Below are 15,732 nucleotides of genomic sequence, written 5' to 3' on the forward strand. Positions count from 1 at the left end.
GCAGTCTAACGATAGCCTCAAGCTCACATTAACCAATCAGAACCCTGAAAAGTCGCACGTGAGAGCAAATGTAAACATTGGTCGCACATTTGGTGTACTTCTGTTGCATACTGTGACGTTGGCTGCCCAAAACTCCGTTTACCACAGTTTAGAACCAAACGCATAAACGGAGTTTTCCCAAAAAAACACTTTGGCCGGAGTTTTTTTGGATAACCGTTTTACGGGGCGAATTCTCCGTTTGCGTCTAAATGAAAGGCTCAAACGTAGGGAAATGTCTTCGTTTATAAAAATACACATGCTCGTGTAAACGGGGTCTTAAGAAGGATGTTCCACATTATTAAGCATGCCATAGGTTTCAAGCAATATGGGAAAGAAAAAGGATCTCTCTGCTGCTGAAATTGTGCACTACCTTGGACAAGGTATGAAAACACTGGATATTTCCCGAATACTTATGCGTGAACATCGTACTGTGAAGAAATTTGTTGCTGATTCAGAGCGCAGGCGGGTTCGTGCAGACAAAGGCATAATAAGGAAGGTTTCTGCCAGACTAATTCATAGGATTAAGAGAGCAGCTGCTAAAATCCCATTGCCAACATTTGAAGCCGCTGGTGCCTCTGGAGTCCCGCGAACACCAAGGTGTAGGATCCTCAAGAAGTTTGCAAGTGTGCATAGACCTACTATTCGGCCACCCCTAAACAATGCTCACAAGCAGAACCGGTTGCAGTGGGCTCAGAAATACATGAAGACTAATTTTCAAACAGGTTTGTTTACTGATGAGTGCCTAGATGGTCCAGATGGATGGAGTAATGGATGGTTGGTGAATGGCCACCATGTCCCAACACGGCTGAGACGGCAGCAAGGAGGTGGGCGGAGTCATGTTTTGGGCAGGAATCATTGAGAGAGAGCTGGTAGGCCCCTTTAGGGTTCCTGACGGTGTGAAAATGACCTTGGCAAAGTATGTAGAGTTTCTGACTGACCACTTTCTTCCGTGGTACAAAAAGAAGAACCTTGTCTTCCGTAGCAAAATCATCTTTATGCATGACAATGCACCATCTCATGCTGCAAAGAATACCTCTGGGTCATTGGCTGCTATGGGCATAAAAGGAGAGAAACTCATGGCGTGGCCCCTAATCTTCCCCTGACCTCAACCCTATTGAGAACCTTTGGAGCATCATCAAGCAAAAGATCTATGAGTGTGGGAGGCAGTTCAGATCCAAGCAGCAGCTCTGGGAGGCTACTCTGCAAAGACATTAAATCAGAAACTCTCCAAGAACTCACAAGTTCAATGAATGCAAGAATTGTGAAGATGATATCAATGAAGGGGTCCTATATTAACATGTAACTTGGCCTGTTAAGATGTTTTTGATTGAAATAACTTTTGATTTAAGTTATATCACCTCCTAATGCTGCAAATTCAACAAATTACCATTTTTAGTTCTTTACAACCTATAAAATGTCTTGATTAGTTGTGCATAATAATTTGGAACAGTGCATTTTGAGTTTTTTATTTATTTTTTAAATACTGTTATCATTGGGAGGTTTGTTCAATAAAATTCGAATTATACTCTAACAGTTGATGACTTGAAAATGATGCTGACTGTCATTTGCATCAACTAATTTAGGATAATCTGAGAAATGTAATTTGCATAATAAAGTGGTTTGTGGTAAATGCATTAGTGTGGCCTTCATTCAAATTCATCTGCTGGTAATGGCTGGTGTCTAAGGCTACGTTTATACGGTGACGATGAAAAGAGAAGACGCAGAAGTGGCGTCTCGTCTTCATTTTTTTATTCGCGTTTAGACGAGCATTCTCAGGGGGAAATCTTTGTTTATATGAAGACGCAAGAGTATGTGATATTCGATTGGATATGCATTCTAGACCGCTGGGTGGTGGTGTGATAGAACCCCGGTACGTCACGCGCAGACATTCTAATTTGACAGTTTAGCCAGAGAGGTAATCAAGGATCTTTGGTTTAGCCGTTTAGACGGAGACGCAACCCGGGTCGTCTTCAAAACGCTACACTCTGGAAGGATTTTTGCGTCTTCAAGCCCCGATGGCGGGGTCGCCCTGTAAACGAAAGGCACTTATGATAAAATATTTTGTCGTCTTCCTTCGCAATCGTCCTCGTATAAACGGCCCCTTAAGAATGAAAGAGGAGGGACATCTAGCGAGAGTAGGATCCAAGGCTGTGCATCTGTGGAGATGAACTGGCCATTTCAATCAGAGCATGTTCCTATGCTCCTGTCTGTGTGTGTGTGTGTGTTTCTAAAGTCTTTTTGAAAAAAGGGTGCATGTGTCCAAGGCTAGTGAGGTGCCAGATAAGGCTGTGCAATTAATCAAATTAATTGATTAATGGTGATTATGACTTCCAACGATTATGAAAACAACATAATCGAAATATAATGATTATTTTGCTACATTCGGTTTCAGGACAATGCTCTCCTTTTGTCTTGAGTTATCGTGTGCATTATCTTTATGCATGTATTGTTTCCTGTTGGATTATATTTAAAATTCAATTTAATAATGTAAGTTTTGAAAATGGATGATAGTTCCAAAATCAATCAACTTGATTGACATCAAGTAATCAATGTCAATATTGAACGAAATAATCGTGACAATTTTATATAATTTTTGCCATAATCGAGCAGCCATTGTGCCAGACAAAGAGTACAAGTCAAGAGTAACAGCATATATAGTGGCGTCAGAATGTGCAGCATACTGTAGCTTGTTCTGTACCTCTGTTTCTGCTGCATGGGCTGCTGTCGGAGAGCCATGTACTGCATGTCCTCCTGCAGCCGGTTGAGGGGCGAGTCAGGTTTGACGCGGATCCCGTAGTAGTGGTACTTAGAGTTCCCCCTGCAGGACAAACACACACATGACAACAGCAGTCGGTCAGTCAGGTAGACGGCCAGTGGGTCACAGCTGGCACAGTGTGTGAGTGGGAGAGCTCCACCAGACCAGAGGGGTATTTCACAAAAGCTAGATAAGGGATTAAGCTGGGATTTTTAGGTTATCCTGGATGAATTTAGCCTTGACTTGGTTTCACAAAAAAAATGGCACATAAGTTACCATGGGGATTTATTCTCTGCACCTAGCCTGGTCTCGACCAGGCTAACAGCCAAGCTAAGTTAATTCTAATGGTAATTATGTTGTCTTATTGGTTCAGCTAGCTGTCATTCACATCAGACCTCCGTGCTAACTTTTAAGGAGCTTTATTTCATTTATAAACTATTTGCTAAATGTATTTGCTTGCAAAACAAAACAGATTGTCTGCCTACTACCATATGATTATTATTTTAATTGTGATATGCCTAGGTACTCATTGTTTGCTTATTTTATTGATAGACGTTTGATGAATAGCCTACTGTAGTTAATTGGAAGTGGAGGGGCAAGTTTTCAAAGGTATTTTCAACTATAATATTAAGGTATATCATACTATGTGCATTTTTGCAGTGGCAAGCGCTTTCTTAATGACGTTGCGTGCCGAGGCAAGGATGCACTCACACGTGGGTGCATACGTAAATTTGCATTCAGTTGGTCTACCACGCCTACTCTTGCTGTTTTACAGAAATAGCCATGATTCCCCATTCCAAAAAGGACAACTTTACTTCATTGTTAGTCTATATCAAAAGCGGTTGTTCACTTTGTGTGAATGACGCTATTTTCCGGGTTTTTTTTATTCCAACCGTGGGCACTTTGGAGCAGAAACGAGAACGCGCACACATCCTGAATTACTTACACCTGACTTAACATAGTCGCTCCTACTCATCCTGGATTGGCATTAGTGAAACGTGTTGAGCTAGGATGACCAGACAATGCTATGTCAAACCTCGCTTTATCACTTATCTTGGATGTCTTAATTCTGCCTTTGTGAAATACCCCTCAAGGATGACTGCTCAATCAAAACGCTGGTCTGAGGACAAAGGGGAAGAGGAGAGAGTGGGGGAAGGAAGGAGGAAGGTAATGAAGAGTGGGTGGGGAGGTGAAGACAGAGCGCAGGAACAAAGAGAAGAGGAAGAAAGACGAGTAACACTAGCAGTGAATACGAGGCCAGATGATGTGAGAGAGGAGGTGAGGGGAGGACAGGACGAGAAAGACACTAAAAAAAAGAAGACAAAAGCAACAATGGGGGGGGTGACAGATGAACAAAGAGAGAGGGAGAGAGAGAGAATAAGAAAAAGGGATGGAGAGAGAGAGAAAGGAAGGAGAGGGAGAAGGGGGGGGGCAACAATCCAGACAGTCATGCTAATAAAGCAACTTTGAATTTGAGAGAGAGAGAGAGAGAGAAAGAGAGAGAGAGAGAGAGAGAGAAAGAAAGAAAGAGAGAGAGAGAGAGAGAGAGAGAGAGGGAGAGGGAGAGAGAGAGAAAGAAAGAAAGAAGTGAGAGAATCACTCACCTGGTGCCCAGGCGTCTAGTGCGGAGCCCCATGAAGATAGAGCGGATGAGCTTGCCAAAGGAGGCGGCGTTGACCGGGTCCAGCTTCTGCTCCTGGCAGTGGCGCAGGTAGTGGTTGTAGAGGGTGGAGCGCGGCAGGCTCACACCCTCCGCCGTCTCGTAGTTGTCCAGGAGCCACTGCAGCTATGGGACAGAGGAGGGAAGCGCCGCCGGACGCCGAGTAAGAGGGTGTGTCCAGAGGGGGCTGAGTGGCGGCACTGATCGGTGGTCATCGGGTTCTTTTGGAAGCCTCTGTAGCCTGTTTCTAACTTTTCATAAGTTCCTAACTTCCTTTCCTACATGGTTCCCAGCCATAAGAATGTCACACAATATGAGGTATTTGGGTCAATTTCAAAAGCAGAGCTGTAATTCTTCTTTTAATATGAATTCAAGTGCCTTGAACAGCAGGTATGCCACACAGGCCTACAGTTACCATCAGGCCATCTTGATTTCATGTTATTAACTCTCAGCCACTCTGCTTTCTGCTCAGCTATTTTCTTTTTTTATTATTATTTTTCTTTTTATTTTAATAAGACTACTGTGGTCCTTTTATGCTGGTCTAATCAATCATATTCATACATCACTCCAGAGAGATGGTAATCCCATAAATGACCAAGGTATATTTCAGATTGAATTTTTTATGTGGGTGTGGGTGGCTTGCATGGTTTTTAAGCATAATAACAGCAATGCTGATATAATGCCATCGTTACTATTACGTTGGATGGAGTAGGGTCAGGTCAAAGCTGCAGCACAACGGTACACTAGCTAAGGGTGCTTTTTGAGGACACTTTTGGCTTTGCTTACCACCTCATCTTGAGACATACTCTAGCCACACAAGTTCATAACATTCATGTTTTAAACAGTCTAACCTTAAGCAGCATGAGTTGCTTACCGCACAAAGCCAATATGCTCAATATATAACTAATGATGTGATCGTGAATTTCTTTTGTCTCCCGTGGGGAAAGTCAATTTATTTGTCCCCCTCTTTATATTATTTGACAACTATTGTCACAATATTGTGTTTCTACATTATTCAGTCTTGCATTAACAAATTCACCATAGTTTATTAAGGTACTGTCTGCCACACTAAAGATGAAATAACTTCTAAAAATCTAGACGACCACTTAAAACTCCTTTTGGATTAAACACTGTTAAACTCTTTATGGCTTCAACACTTTATTTAATGCATCAATGAAAGGAAATAACAGTTGTGTTAAGGAATGGGTTGCAAAACACTAAGTGCATCCATCAAAACAAACATTAAGTGGTGGATACGTTTAAGTGTAGCAATCCCAACCCCTGGCAGCGCCCCTTTAAATGAAAAGCAGCAAGGCAGCGGAAACGCAGAGAGCAGGAGGAGAGCGAAAAAAGGGGGAGCAGGACAGAGAGGTGGGAGGCAGAGACGGGCTTTTGATTATAAAAGCAAAAAACTTACATGGCTGTTGAGCAGCGAGCTTCTCTGAGAGGACAACCCTTCAGACTTTTGGAGCGTCTCAATCGCCATTTCAATCTGATAGCAAAGAGCAAAAAAAAGAACAAAACAAAAAAAAAAGAGAGAGAAAGAAAAACCAAATAGCAGGGAGGGGGGAGGGGGGGAGGGAGAAAGAGAGGGTGAGGGAGAAAGGTAAAATGAAAAAAGAACATAATGACAGAGGGAAGTGTAATAAAAGCTATAGCAGAAGACTGGTAACCAATATCACACACACACACACACACACACACACACACACACGTTCACAGGAAACGGCAACTGTGATCAGCAGGAAACAGTAACTGATTCAAGCAGTGGACAGGAAAGCCAGCCACCCCCTAATAAATAAACAAATAAATCAATAAATCAACAAAAAATGCTTAAATGATTTAGAAACAGTAGCAAAGCACAGCGTTTCAACCATCCCATATCGACACACATAGTCAGCATGCCTGAGTTATGTGGAAGTGCCTGGTCCACCTGGCTGACGGTATTCAAAGCATTTTTAAGGACAATCATCTGGCTTGCCATATGAAAGTGGAGGGAAAGTGTGTGTGTGTGTGTGTGTGTGTGTGTGTGTTGGGGGGGGTGGGTGGGGGGGTAGTGTCCTTGAGGAGGAAGGTGGCTTAGGAGTCAAAATACACCATCGCATCACCTCGACAGCAGCACTACCACATCTCACCAGCAGAGGTCAAAGTAGCCTCATCACTGGCTGCCTCCGCTACGCCGCCTCAGACCCCCGCCTTACCCCGGAGGATTTAATGTGATGAAGTCAGTCCTGGCCTCCCCCACACGACTCTCATTATGATCACCAGTGCGGCAGCAGGAGGAACTTGCCTTTATAGACACGGCAATTTCATTTGGAGTGAGAAAATATCAAGCGCTCATCTCTCGAGATGGAGACAGAGGCTGAGAGAGTGTAGGATGACGACAGCCATGGCTGACACCAGGATTGAGGGGGTGGGGTTAACTAAATAGCCAGTTTGACATTAAACAGCTGTAGCGGAAATGTGTCGAGAGAATGGGACACAGCAGTGCGGACAGTGTTTTGGCTCTATGAGGACATGTTTACACCTACAAACTGTGACTCTATGGTGGGCAGAGTGTCAGAAAATTGTGAAATATGTCTATATATTAGATAGAGTGGCTTTTAAAAGTATTCAATACCCCCCCCCCCCCCTCAAATCATCACCGTTTTCTTGTTTACTCATTTTCCCAATCAGTGTTTTCATTGTAAAAAAAAAAGAGCTCTCAGAAGTTTCTCTGAAAAAGAACCTCTTTGGTGTTTCAACTGCCTAACTGATTTGATTTGAGACAATACTAGCCTCAGCTTATTGCTATGCAGTGACAACAGAATAGAACATAGATTAGAACTGTTTTCCAGCCACTGCAGAGTTATCATTTGAATCACTTTGCCTCTTTAGTCCTTTCACAACCTACCCTTGGGCAGAGTGACTTTTATATCCAGAAAGAGTTTTTTTTATTTATTCTACCTAATTATAAGAAGATAAGACCAAATAAGTGACACCTCTGGACTTTTCCTGAATCCTTTGACAGCTGGAACCCAGAACAGCTGCAAATAGCACATTTCAGCTTTAAATACATTTTTTGGAAAACTTGAAAATTATAAATGTTCACAAAGATGATACTGATTGGGGAAATATGTGTATCTTTTGAAATGTGGAAATGGTGATGAATTTCAAAGGGGGTTGAATACTTGCAACCCACTATAAGTAGATATTCAGTTTGTGGTCATTGGGGAGTACTGGTAAAGAAACCAGAAATATTCAACATTTTAGAAACTGGATTGACTACTTTTTAAAAAGAAAATATCGAAATAGCTGGTGATTAAAACTAATTTAATAGTTGACAACTAATTGATAAATTGTTGAGAGAGAGAGAGAGAGAGAGAGAGAATGACAATTCTTTAGGACATTCAGACACATTGCTACACTTGATCAGACACATATCTACACTCTCAAATCGTCCCTCAGACAAACTGTCCCTCCTCCACACATACACATACACACACACACACGTACACTCACACATTTGCCTCCCACACAAAAAATAAGCCCAACGGGCGGACACAAGTGCTCACACTCACACTGACCGTGGCCGGCGAGGCCCTGGGCGTCTGCGTGGTGGGGTGCGGGGTAGCGCTGTCCATGGAGTTGCCTCCGCCGATGAGGTAGGCGCCCGAGCTGCTGATGATCTGCCCCCCCGCCAGACCCATGCCCATGCCGCCTGTGCCGCCGTTGTTGTTGTTGGCCATGCCGTGCGACGACAACACCGTAGTCACCTGCGACGAACCCCCCTGCGTGTCGAAGTAGTTCCCCCCGCTGTTCTGGCTGTAGAGCTGAGGCTCCGAGTATGAGTACGTCCGACTGCAGAGAGAAGGGTCAAAGGTCAAGGTCTCACACACACACACGTTTCCGGGTGTACAACACAATGTGGACCACCACGACATTACCATACATTTAGCCACTAGGCTAGCCCCAAGCCATTGCAAGGTAGAAACACAAATAGGGTGATGTAATGTTTTGATAGTGAGCCTATTGGCAGTAAGAGAGGGGGGAAATGGCCATTTCAATACCTAACTGCTATATCAAATCAAATGTTTTACTACACAAAGCACATTAAAAGCGGTCAGGTTTATAGGAAGCTTTTACAGGCCAATAGAGCAAATCAATATGCTCTTGTTTCTGAAAATGAAACGTGTATATCAACTGCTTTGGCCAAGCAATAGTAACACTAAAAGAATGAACAATAAATAGTGATTATATTTATAACCTTCTTTAATATGGGTCACAATCGAGGACTCTACAAAGCTGTGGTATAAATAAACATAAATGTTTAGGATTTCTGAATGTACGTCTTCACTGTCAGCTGAGCATTTGTACTGGCAATAACCTACAGTTTTATATCCAAATTATGCTTATATTTGGACTCTATGTGTGGGCGTTCAGATGGTGTATGGTTGTAAAACGGTTAGGGAATACTGTATATAGCAGAGAGATCCAACAAATCTGGGTTTCTAGATGGGGCATATGGAACAGTGGATTTTAACAAGCAATGACTGACTGAATGAGTGGTTATATGCATTTGAATGGTGTCTTCTAAGATTGACAGAATCAGATGTTACGTTTCTGGGCCACACTGTGGAATCACACACACTGTTCCTCTGGCCTGCAGCAGATAGGCGCATCAGAGCAGAAGCTGCAGTAGAAAGTGCCTTTCAGGAGCCCAAGTGTTCACAGGTGTGTCTGCTACGTCATCACATGAAAATACGTTTAGCTTTGCATACGCATTAAGAGACACAAGGGTGAGTGTGTGTGTGTGTGTGTGTTGAATACAAAGCCCTTGTAAGTACCACATCCTAATACCAGTGTCTTCAGTCTCCCTCAGCACACACACGTGCACACACACACACACACCACTGCCATTGTGGGGAGATCATTATAGATGTACTTGTGAGTACTTCAGGTCACGGTCAGGTGACTCCTCACATAGAATAAACAAAAGAAACAGTCCAAGAAAAACATATTTTTGTGACACCAGTCAGTCAGACAGACAGACAGAGAGGGAGAGAGAGGGATGGACATACAGAGAGGGAGAGAGAGGAAAGGAGGAGGTACTCACATGGTTCCATTGGAGTAGACACCGTTGTTCTCCTCAACATACTGAACTTGTGCAGGATACACATGCTGCACCTGCTGAACAGTCTGAGCCTGTACAGATCAGAGACAGGGCAAACATTACTCTCTCTCTCACACACACACACACAGAAATGCAAACATACACACAGAACACACACACACACACACACACACAAATTAAGTCACAACAAACATTAGTGATGGACTAACACTCCATGTACGTACACACACACAATAATAGCACACATTAATAACACACATAACAGCAGTGACACATTAACACTCTCTCTCTCTCTCTCACACACACACCTGCTGCTGGACGGGCACCTGAGAGACCCCTTGCTGTGCGGAAACGGCCGGCTGCACGCTGGTCTGGAGGGGCACCGTGGACGAGTCAGCGCCGGCCTCGGGCGTTTGCATGGCGCCTGCACACACACGCACACACACACTTTGTGAGATACAGGAGAACGGGTTTTCATTTTTTTCAAATAGGACAGTAGGACATTAATACGAAACAAGTGTGAGAGAGATGGGGTGGGACCGTGGGTTGAATTCAAACCCGTGGACATGGATATGAATGATGCCGCACCCCCGGTGGGGTTTACGTCTGCTTACAGAAGAAGGACCACACACACACACACACAGAAGAAGGACCACACACACACACACACACACACACAGAAGAAGGACACACACACACACACACAGAAGAAGGACCACACACACACGCAGAAGAAGGACACACACACACACACACACAGAAGGACACACACACACAGAAGAAGGACACACACACACACACACAGAAGAAGGACCACACACACACACACACACACAGAAGAAGGACACACACACACACACAGAAGGAGGACCCCCGCCCCCCCCCCCCACCCCACACACACACACACACACACACACAAGACCGGCGGTTCGGCGGACGTTAAACGGTGGGGCCGTATATCTGAATGACATAAACAGTCATATGGAAGTCCAAACTTAGCCGGTTGTTCTACTGCTCCCCCCCTAGTATTTCCTCCGGACATTATGTAAATGTGCCGTGTCTGAACGAAGCATAGAACATGCGGTTAAAATTCACACCTAGTGAGAGGGCGTGTCGGTGACATTTCTTTCGTGCGTCCATGTGGTTAAATCTGACTTAAATGCCAGTGTTATGATGGAGTGGCATAGTGCTGTCCAGGAAATCTCCGACCTGGAAAGATGCAGACATCACGGAGCTACTGTCCATGAGGGCAGACAACATTTTGATAGAACACATGAAGGGAACGGCAAGAGACACGTTGATGTAGCCTACAACTGCATCGCTAGGCCAAAGGAATTCAAAAGACCAAATCATAAGCAGAAGGCGCTAAAAAGGCAGTAGCCTTAATATGCCTAGAGAAAATGAAAACGAAGAAAACCCAACTTTGTTCCAAGATCCTTACGTAAATGCAAGACACATGGGGAGAGGATGCTTTTGGAAAAATAAACCATGAAAAAACGAACCACTTCACTGTTATGTTAGTATTTTGTTTGTTGCTTAAAAATGTTGTATATGATGGCCTTGAAGTCTTGAGTTAGCCTACTTAATTGGCTGATACCATAAAGTTTGTGTATGCTCTTTCCAACGCAAACCAGATTTGGGGTTCCATAGTCAAGTAATTCTGCTACATAACGTTGAAAACAGATAAATGTGTTTATTCGAAGCACACATACAAATACTGTAGGTCAATTTCAAGTGCGCCCTTACGTGACTACTTCAAGTATTAGCCTACGCACAATAGATTTTTCTTCTTTAGCCTACATAATGCATACACTTTGTTAACAGCAGCTGTGACAGCGGCCGCATATATTCTGCGTTATATCTCGCCTCTTGTGAACTCTACAAGCCCCCACCTCTCACTCGACAACCACACGGAGATTCTGTAATGTGTGTGTATGTCGTTTCACACATAAGTCCGTATAAGGTCAGTATAAGGCCCGCAGGTTAGCATCATATCTGAATCATCCGAAGGGTAGGACCTCTGTTTGACAAACCTCCGCATATACTCCGGAGGTTATATCTGAAAGCCCTTACACACACACACACACAGCTGTCTGTGTGCTTTCTGTGTGATAAAGGTGACTTATGATTACGGGGGAAGTCACTGATAGGACTCCTTATCTCCTTCTGTCCATCTGCTGCACACCTGGCACAGGTAGAACTCATGAACACACACACACACACCTTACACATCACACCAGCAACCCTAGGATTAGAAACACCCCACACCCACCAACACACTTACAACTGTGCATCTCAAGCACACATACGCACATGCACGCTCACACACGTTACACTAACAGCTTTTACATCACACACCAGCAACCCTTGAATTAGAAACACCACACCCACCACTGCATAGACTACTGTACATATCACACACACACACACACACACACACCCAACGCATTTTCTGCACTTTCCCACCCACCTCGAGTGCTGACACATCTTCTGCAACACATACACTACACAGATCGTAATCGTTTAGATTAGAGTACCTCATCCATCTGACCCACAGCTACACAAACCCCTTCATGATACGCTGAGGCTCTGCCATCTCAAGTATAGTATAGTATAAGTATAGTAAAAGTATAAGTATAAATATAAGTATAAGCATATATACTCTTTTGATCCCGTGAGGGAAATTTGGTCTCTGCATTTATCCCAATCCGTGAATTAATGAAACACACCTAGCACACAGTGAACACACAGTGAGGTGAAGCACACACTAATCCCGGTGCAGTGAGCTGCCTGCAACAACAGCGGCGCTCGGGGAGCAGTGAGGGGTTAGGTGCCTTGCTCAAGGGCACTTCAGCCGTGCCTACTGGTCGGATCTCAAGCACTATCCTCGCCTATATCACAGGCACCACTGTTGTCTTCGTAAGCCATTGCCATTTCGATCTTATAACAGTACACAACACGTTTAGCTTAAAGCAGGAGCATGTCCTTCCGAACACCAGCCCGCATCTAAATTTGGTTGTTGCCATTTGTGAAGATTAACATCGCTTCTGGAGCAGCCTCACAACAACTTAAAAGGCATTCGACTCCCTCACCTGACCTCTCCTTCAGAGTTTGTATTTCACAATGTGAAAGTAATTAAAATCCTATTTTATCTTGTGCCCTCAGCCTTCGCTGCTGTTGAACTACATTGCTCCTGTTTGCGGAGGGGGAGGGGGGAATACACTAAATTGACTCTAATTATCTAGTCTTATTACACGGCTCTTCACAAGGCAAGTAGAACGTTCCATTGACTTGAATGGGATTTCCCAAAGTTCTAGCGGTCATTATTTTTTGGGAAATGACCTCTGAAAAAAATTATGACCGCTGTCAATGGCAACGGAGTTTGTGCCTATAATTCAGGTATTTCAAATCCCTACGCAAGGACTGGAACTTTGTTCAAAAGTGAAAGCAGACGGTTGATCAGCTGTGTTCTAAAGAATGTTTGATTCAAGTTCAGCGTGTTGTTGCAAACTATTTCAGCAAATGCCACGATGAAAGGTAACAAATAGGCTAGGCTATGTAGGCTAAATTCATATTGTCGGGAGTTTATTATTTCGTTTTGGCAAGTAGCCGTGTAATAAGCGGGATAATGTATAGAACGCCGGTCATTATTGGGAAAATAAGTCCTGGCGTTCTATACATTATCCCTTACATAGAGAAGATTGTTTGGTTTAAATCTGTGTTTTATTAGAAGCTCAACCAGATTTTCAGAATCCTACACACGCAATACTCATGTAGCTTTATCTGCAGTCTAAATACTCTCTCAGAGGGATAAAAATAAATAAAAAACACCCGAGATGAAGCCTGGCTCATGCTTGCACAGATTAACACTGTGAGCAACCTATAAAGAGCTGTATAAGTAATCAATACAACATTCAAATGGTGCAGGACAATAGATCAGTACATCAGGTGACACAGTAGATCACTTAGATTCCACACTATAGAACCTGCATGAACGTCTGCAGTGTTTCCCATACATTGAGTTATTTGTGGCGGCCCACCACAATATCAACACTGACCACCACACAATGATTTTCCAGGTTGTACTAAATTGTTCTTAAATCTGGTTAGCATCATAACCACGCTGCACTAATTTGTTAAAAACTGTTGCATTCAAGTTAATTCTGCAAACCTTCCACCACAAATAGACTTCAATTCTGTGGGAAACACTGGTCTGTGGGCTGTAGGAGAGTCTATAAGGAGGAAAAACAACATCGGTGCACTCAAAAGCTATTCTATGCTAAACCCATCAATGTGTTAGTCTGCAAAATAGCAGAGGATGGCACAATCAATAGCCTAGGCATGGCCTACACTCAGGAGGTACTTCATAGACATGAACACCTGACACCTGTAGCAGTGACTGTGTGTGTGCGTGTGTATGTGTGTGTACGTGCGGCTATGTTAATGCATATCCCAGCCTCACTGTTTTCCAGTACATTACACATACTGAACAAGCTTCACGGCGCCCACTTCGGTGGGTTACATAAAACGCAACACGGCTCTCTAAGTGTTTTTTCGGTTATTTTTCGGCGAGGGATGGAAATAAACCTAATGCCAAAATGTATACCAAGCGCAAAGCAATAAAAGCCTTCATTATTATTTAATGTCATTAGAAATCCTGTCATTAGAAAACCATTAAGCCCCTATCTAATGAAATTTCACCAAAAATATTTGCCATTTACACCCGTGCCACCCATATATTGGGCTAGTAAACAAAAAAAACAACACACACACTTGAATGCAACTGCAATGAATTTTAACATCGACGTTAGCCACTGAAATGGCATAAGGTAGCCTGTTTATTTACACATCTTCTAACCTAAAATAATGATATATTTTTGGATGGCACGTGTGCTCAATAGGCCCAGTCCTCTAATTACTGACAATTCCCTTCCTTGGGCAAAGGGGGAAGTGTTAATCTGTTTTTATGAGGTAGTCCTGGATGTGGCCGTTACCAATCTTGTTTTTTTTTCCGGCGAAATCCTTGCTCAAAATCCTACCTGCCCCGATCGCCATCCTCCCACAGGGAGCTGTGGAGAACGCGCTGCCCAGCTCTTAACCTGTGTGCTGTTCCAGAGAGGGCTGCCCGCTCTGTCTACAAGACCACACACACCCCAAATACACACACGCACACACACACACACACCATAAAACCTGTTAATAATTAATCACTTAGAATCCTGCCTCCCAACCTTATGCAGCTTCATGTCCATATTGGCCCCAATTAGCTGGCTGGGTCTCGAGTTCACCACACGTGTTTGCCTGCCTCAATTCACCTGCCGGTTCTTTCCCACCCTCGCCACTGGCCCCTCAATCTCCCCTGGACGAGGCACACCACACGTGGGTGTTCCCCGCACAGCACTCGGCACTGACCCAAGGCACACGTCTGTGTGAAACCCACCGCCTTTGTGTAGCGCCAAAGGTGAATGGAGCACTTAGGATGCAGAGGAAGACACCGAGGGCCGAAGGTAAAAGCTCTGGCACACATAATGCTTTTAACAAACCTCATTATTGCTACAGCTTGCTGCACCATAGCTCTGAGAAGATTCGAATGACACAGAACTCTCCGGATGACTCCAACCCCTCCACCCCCTTCCCCTCATCACTATTTCTATGACCAGGTCCCTGCAGGCTAATTAAACCTGTGGCTCTCTGTGGAGATGGTGCCACTGGCTCCCCCTCATCTACCTGAGGACTACAGGTGTTGTTTGTTCTGGTGATCTCAACATCCCCTGATCCTTCCCCTAGTCTGAATGTCTTGATTACACAGCATGGCCGGAGCATGCTGGAGAGGTGACGACATAGCCAACAAAACACACACAGTGCCTGGCTACTTTTAACTTTCAGACTTAAAACTGACCAGAGAGACCAACCTCATTTTATATTAGCACACTTCAAATCATAACATGTAAAAGGTCCAGAATTTGGACATGAGAGTAGCACGGAGGTTAAGTGTCTTCTGCCATAATCTCTTCCACACTATCCTCGCCTGCTTTTTAATGTGTTTTTTCTTCTTCTTATGGTGAAACATATAAAGGAGATTATGAAAAAGTGTCTAGGGAAACAAACTGGACAAGATAAACATACGTAATTACATTTATTCAGGATATGATGCATGCAAATCCG

The 15,732-nt window shown here is 43.8% G+C and overlaps 1 protein-coding gene across 3 annotated transcripts in view; it reads right to left on the minus strand.

The window, feature by feature from the left end:
- Window positions 1-15,732, minus strand: part of rfx3 (regulatory factor X, 3 (influences HLA class II expression)) — a 28,965-nt gene that overhangs the window by 8,864 nt on the left and 4,369 nt on the right. The window contains exons 2-7 of one of the 3 annotated variants that reach the window (XM_076303128.1): window positions 9,876-9,991; window positions 9,550-9,638; window positions 8,015-8,294; window positions 5,872-5,946; window positions 4,399-4,580; window positions 2,738-2,857 (exon numbers count right to left, since the gene is read on the minus strand). In XM_076303128.1, coding sequence (XP_076159243.1) covers window positions 2,738-2,857; window positions 4,399-4,580; window positions 5,872-5,946; window positions 8,015-8,294; window positions 9,550-9,638; window positions 9,876-9,986 — 857 coding nt within the window. In that variant the 5' untranslated portion in view covers window positions 9,987-9,991. The remainder of the gene's footprint in view (window positions 1-2,737; window positions 2,858-4,398; window positions 4,581-5,871; window positions 5,947-8,014; window positions 8,295-9,549; window positions 9,639-9,875; window positions 9,992-15,732) is intronic. The other 2 variants (XM_076303130.1, XM_076303129.1) reach the window with 2 other exon arrangements.

Source organism: Alosa pseudoharengus, unplaced genomic scaffold (genome assembly GCF_046254945.1).
Source record: "Alosa pseudoharengus isolate Yale_2024_CS ecotype anadromous, Long Island Sound unplaced genomic scaffold, YU_APseudo_1.1 YU_APseudo_1.1_scf_24, whole genome shotgun sequence".
Lineage (NCBI taxonomy): Eukaryota > Metazoa > Chordata > Actinopteri > Clupeiformes > Clupeidae > Alosa > Alosa pseudoharengus.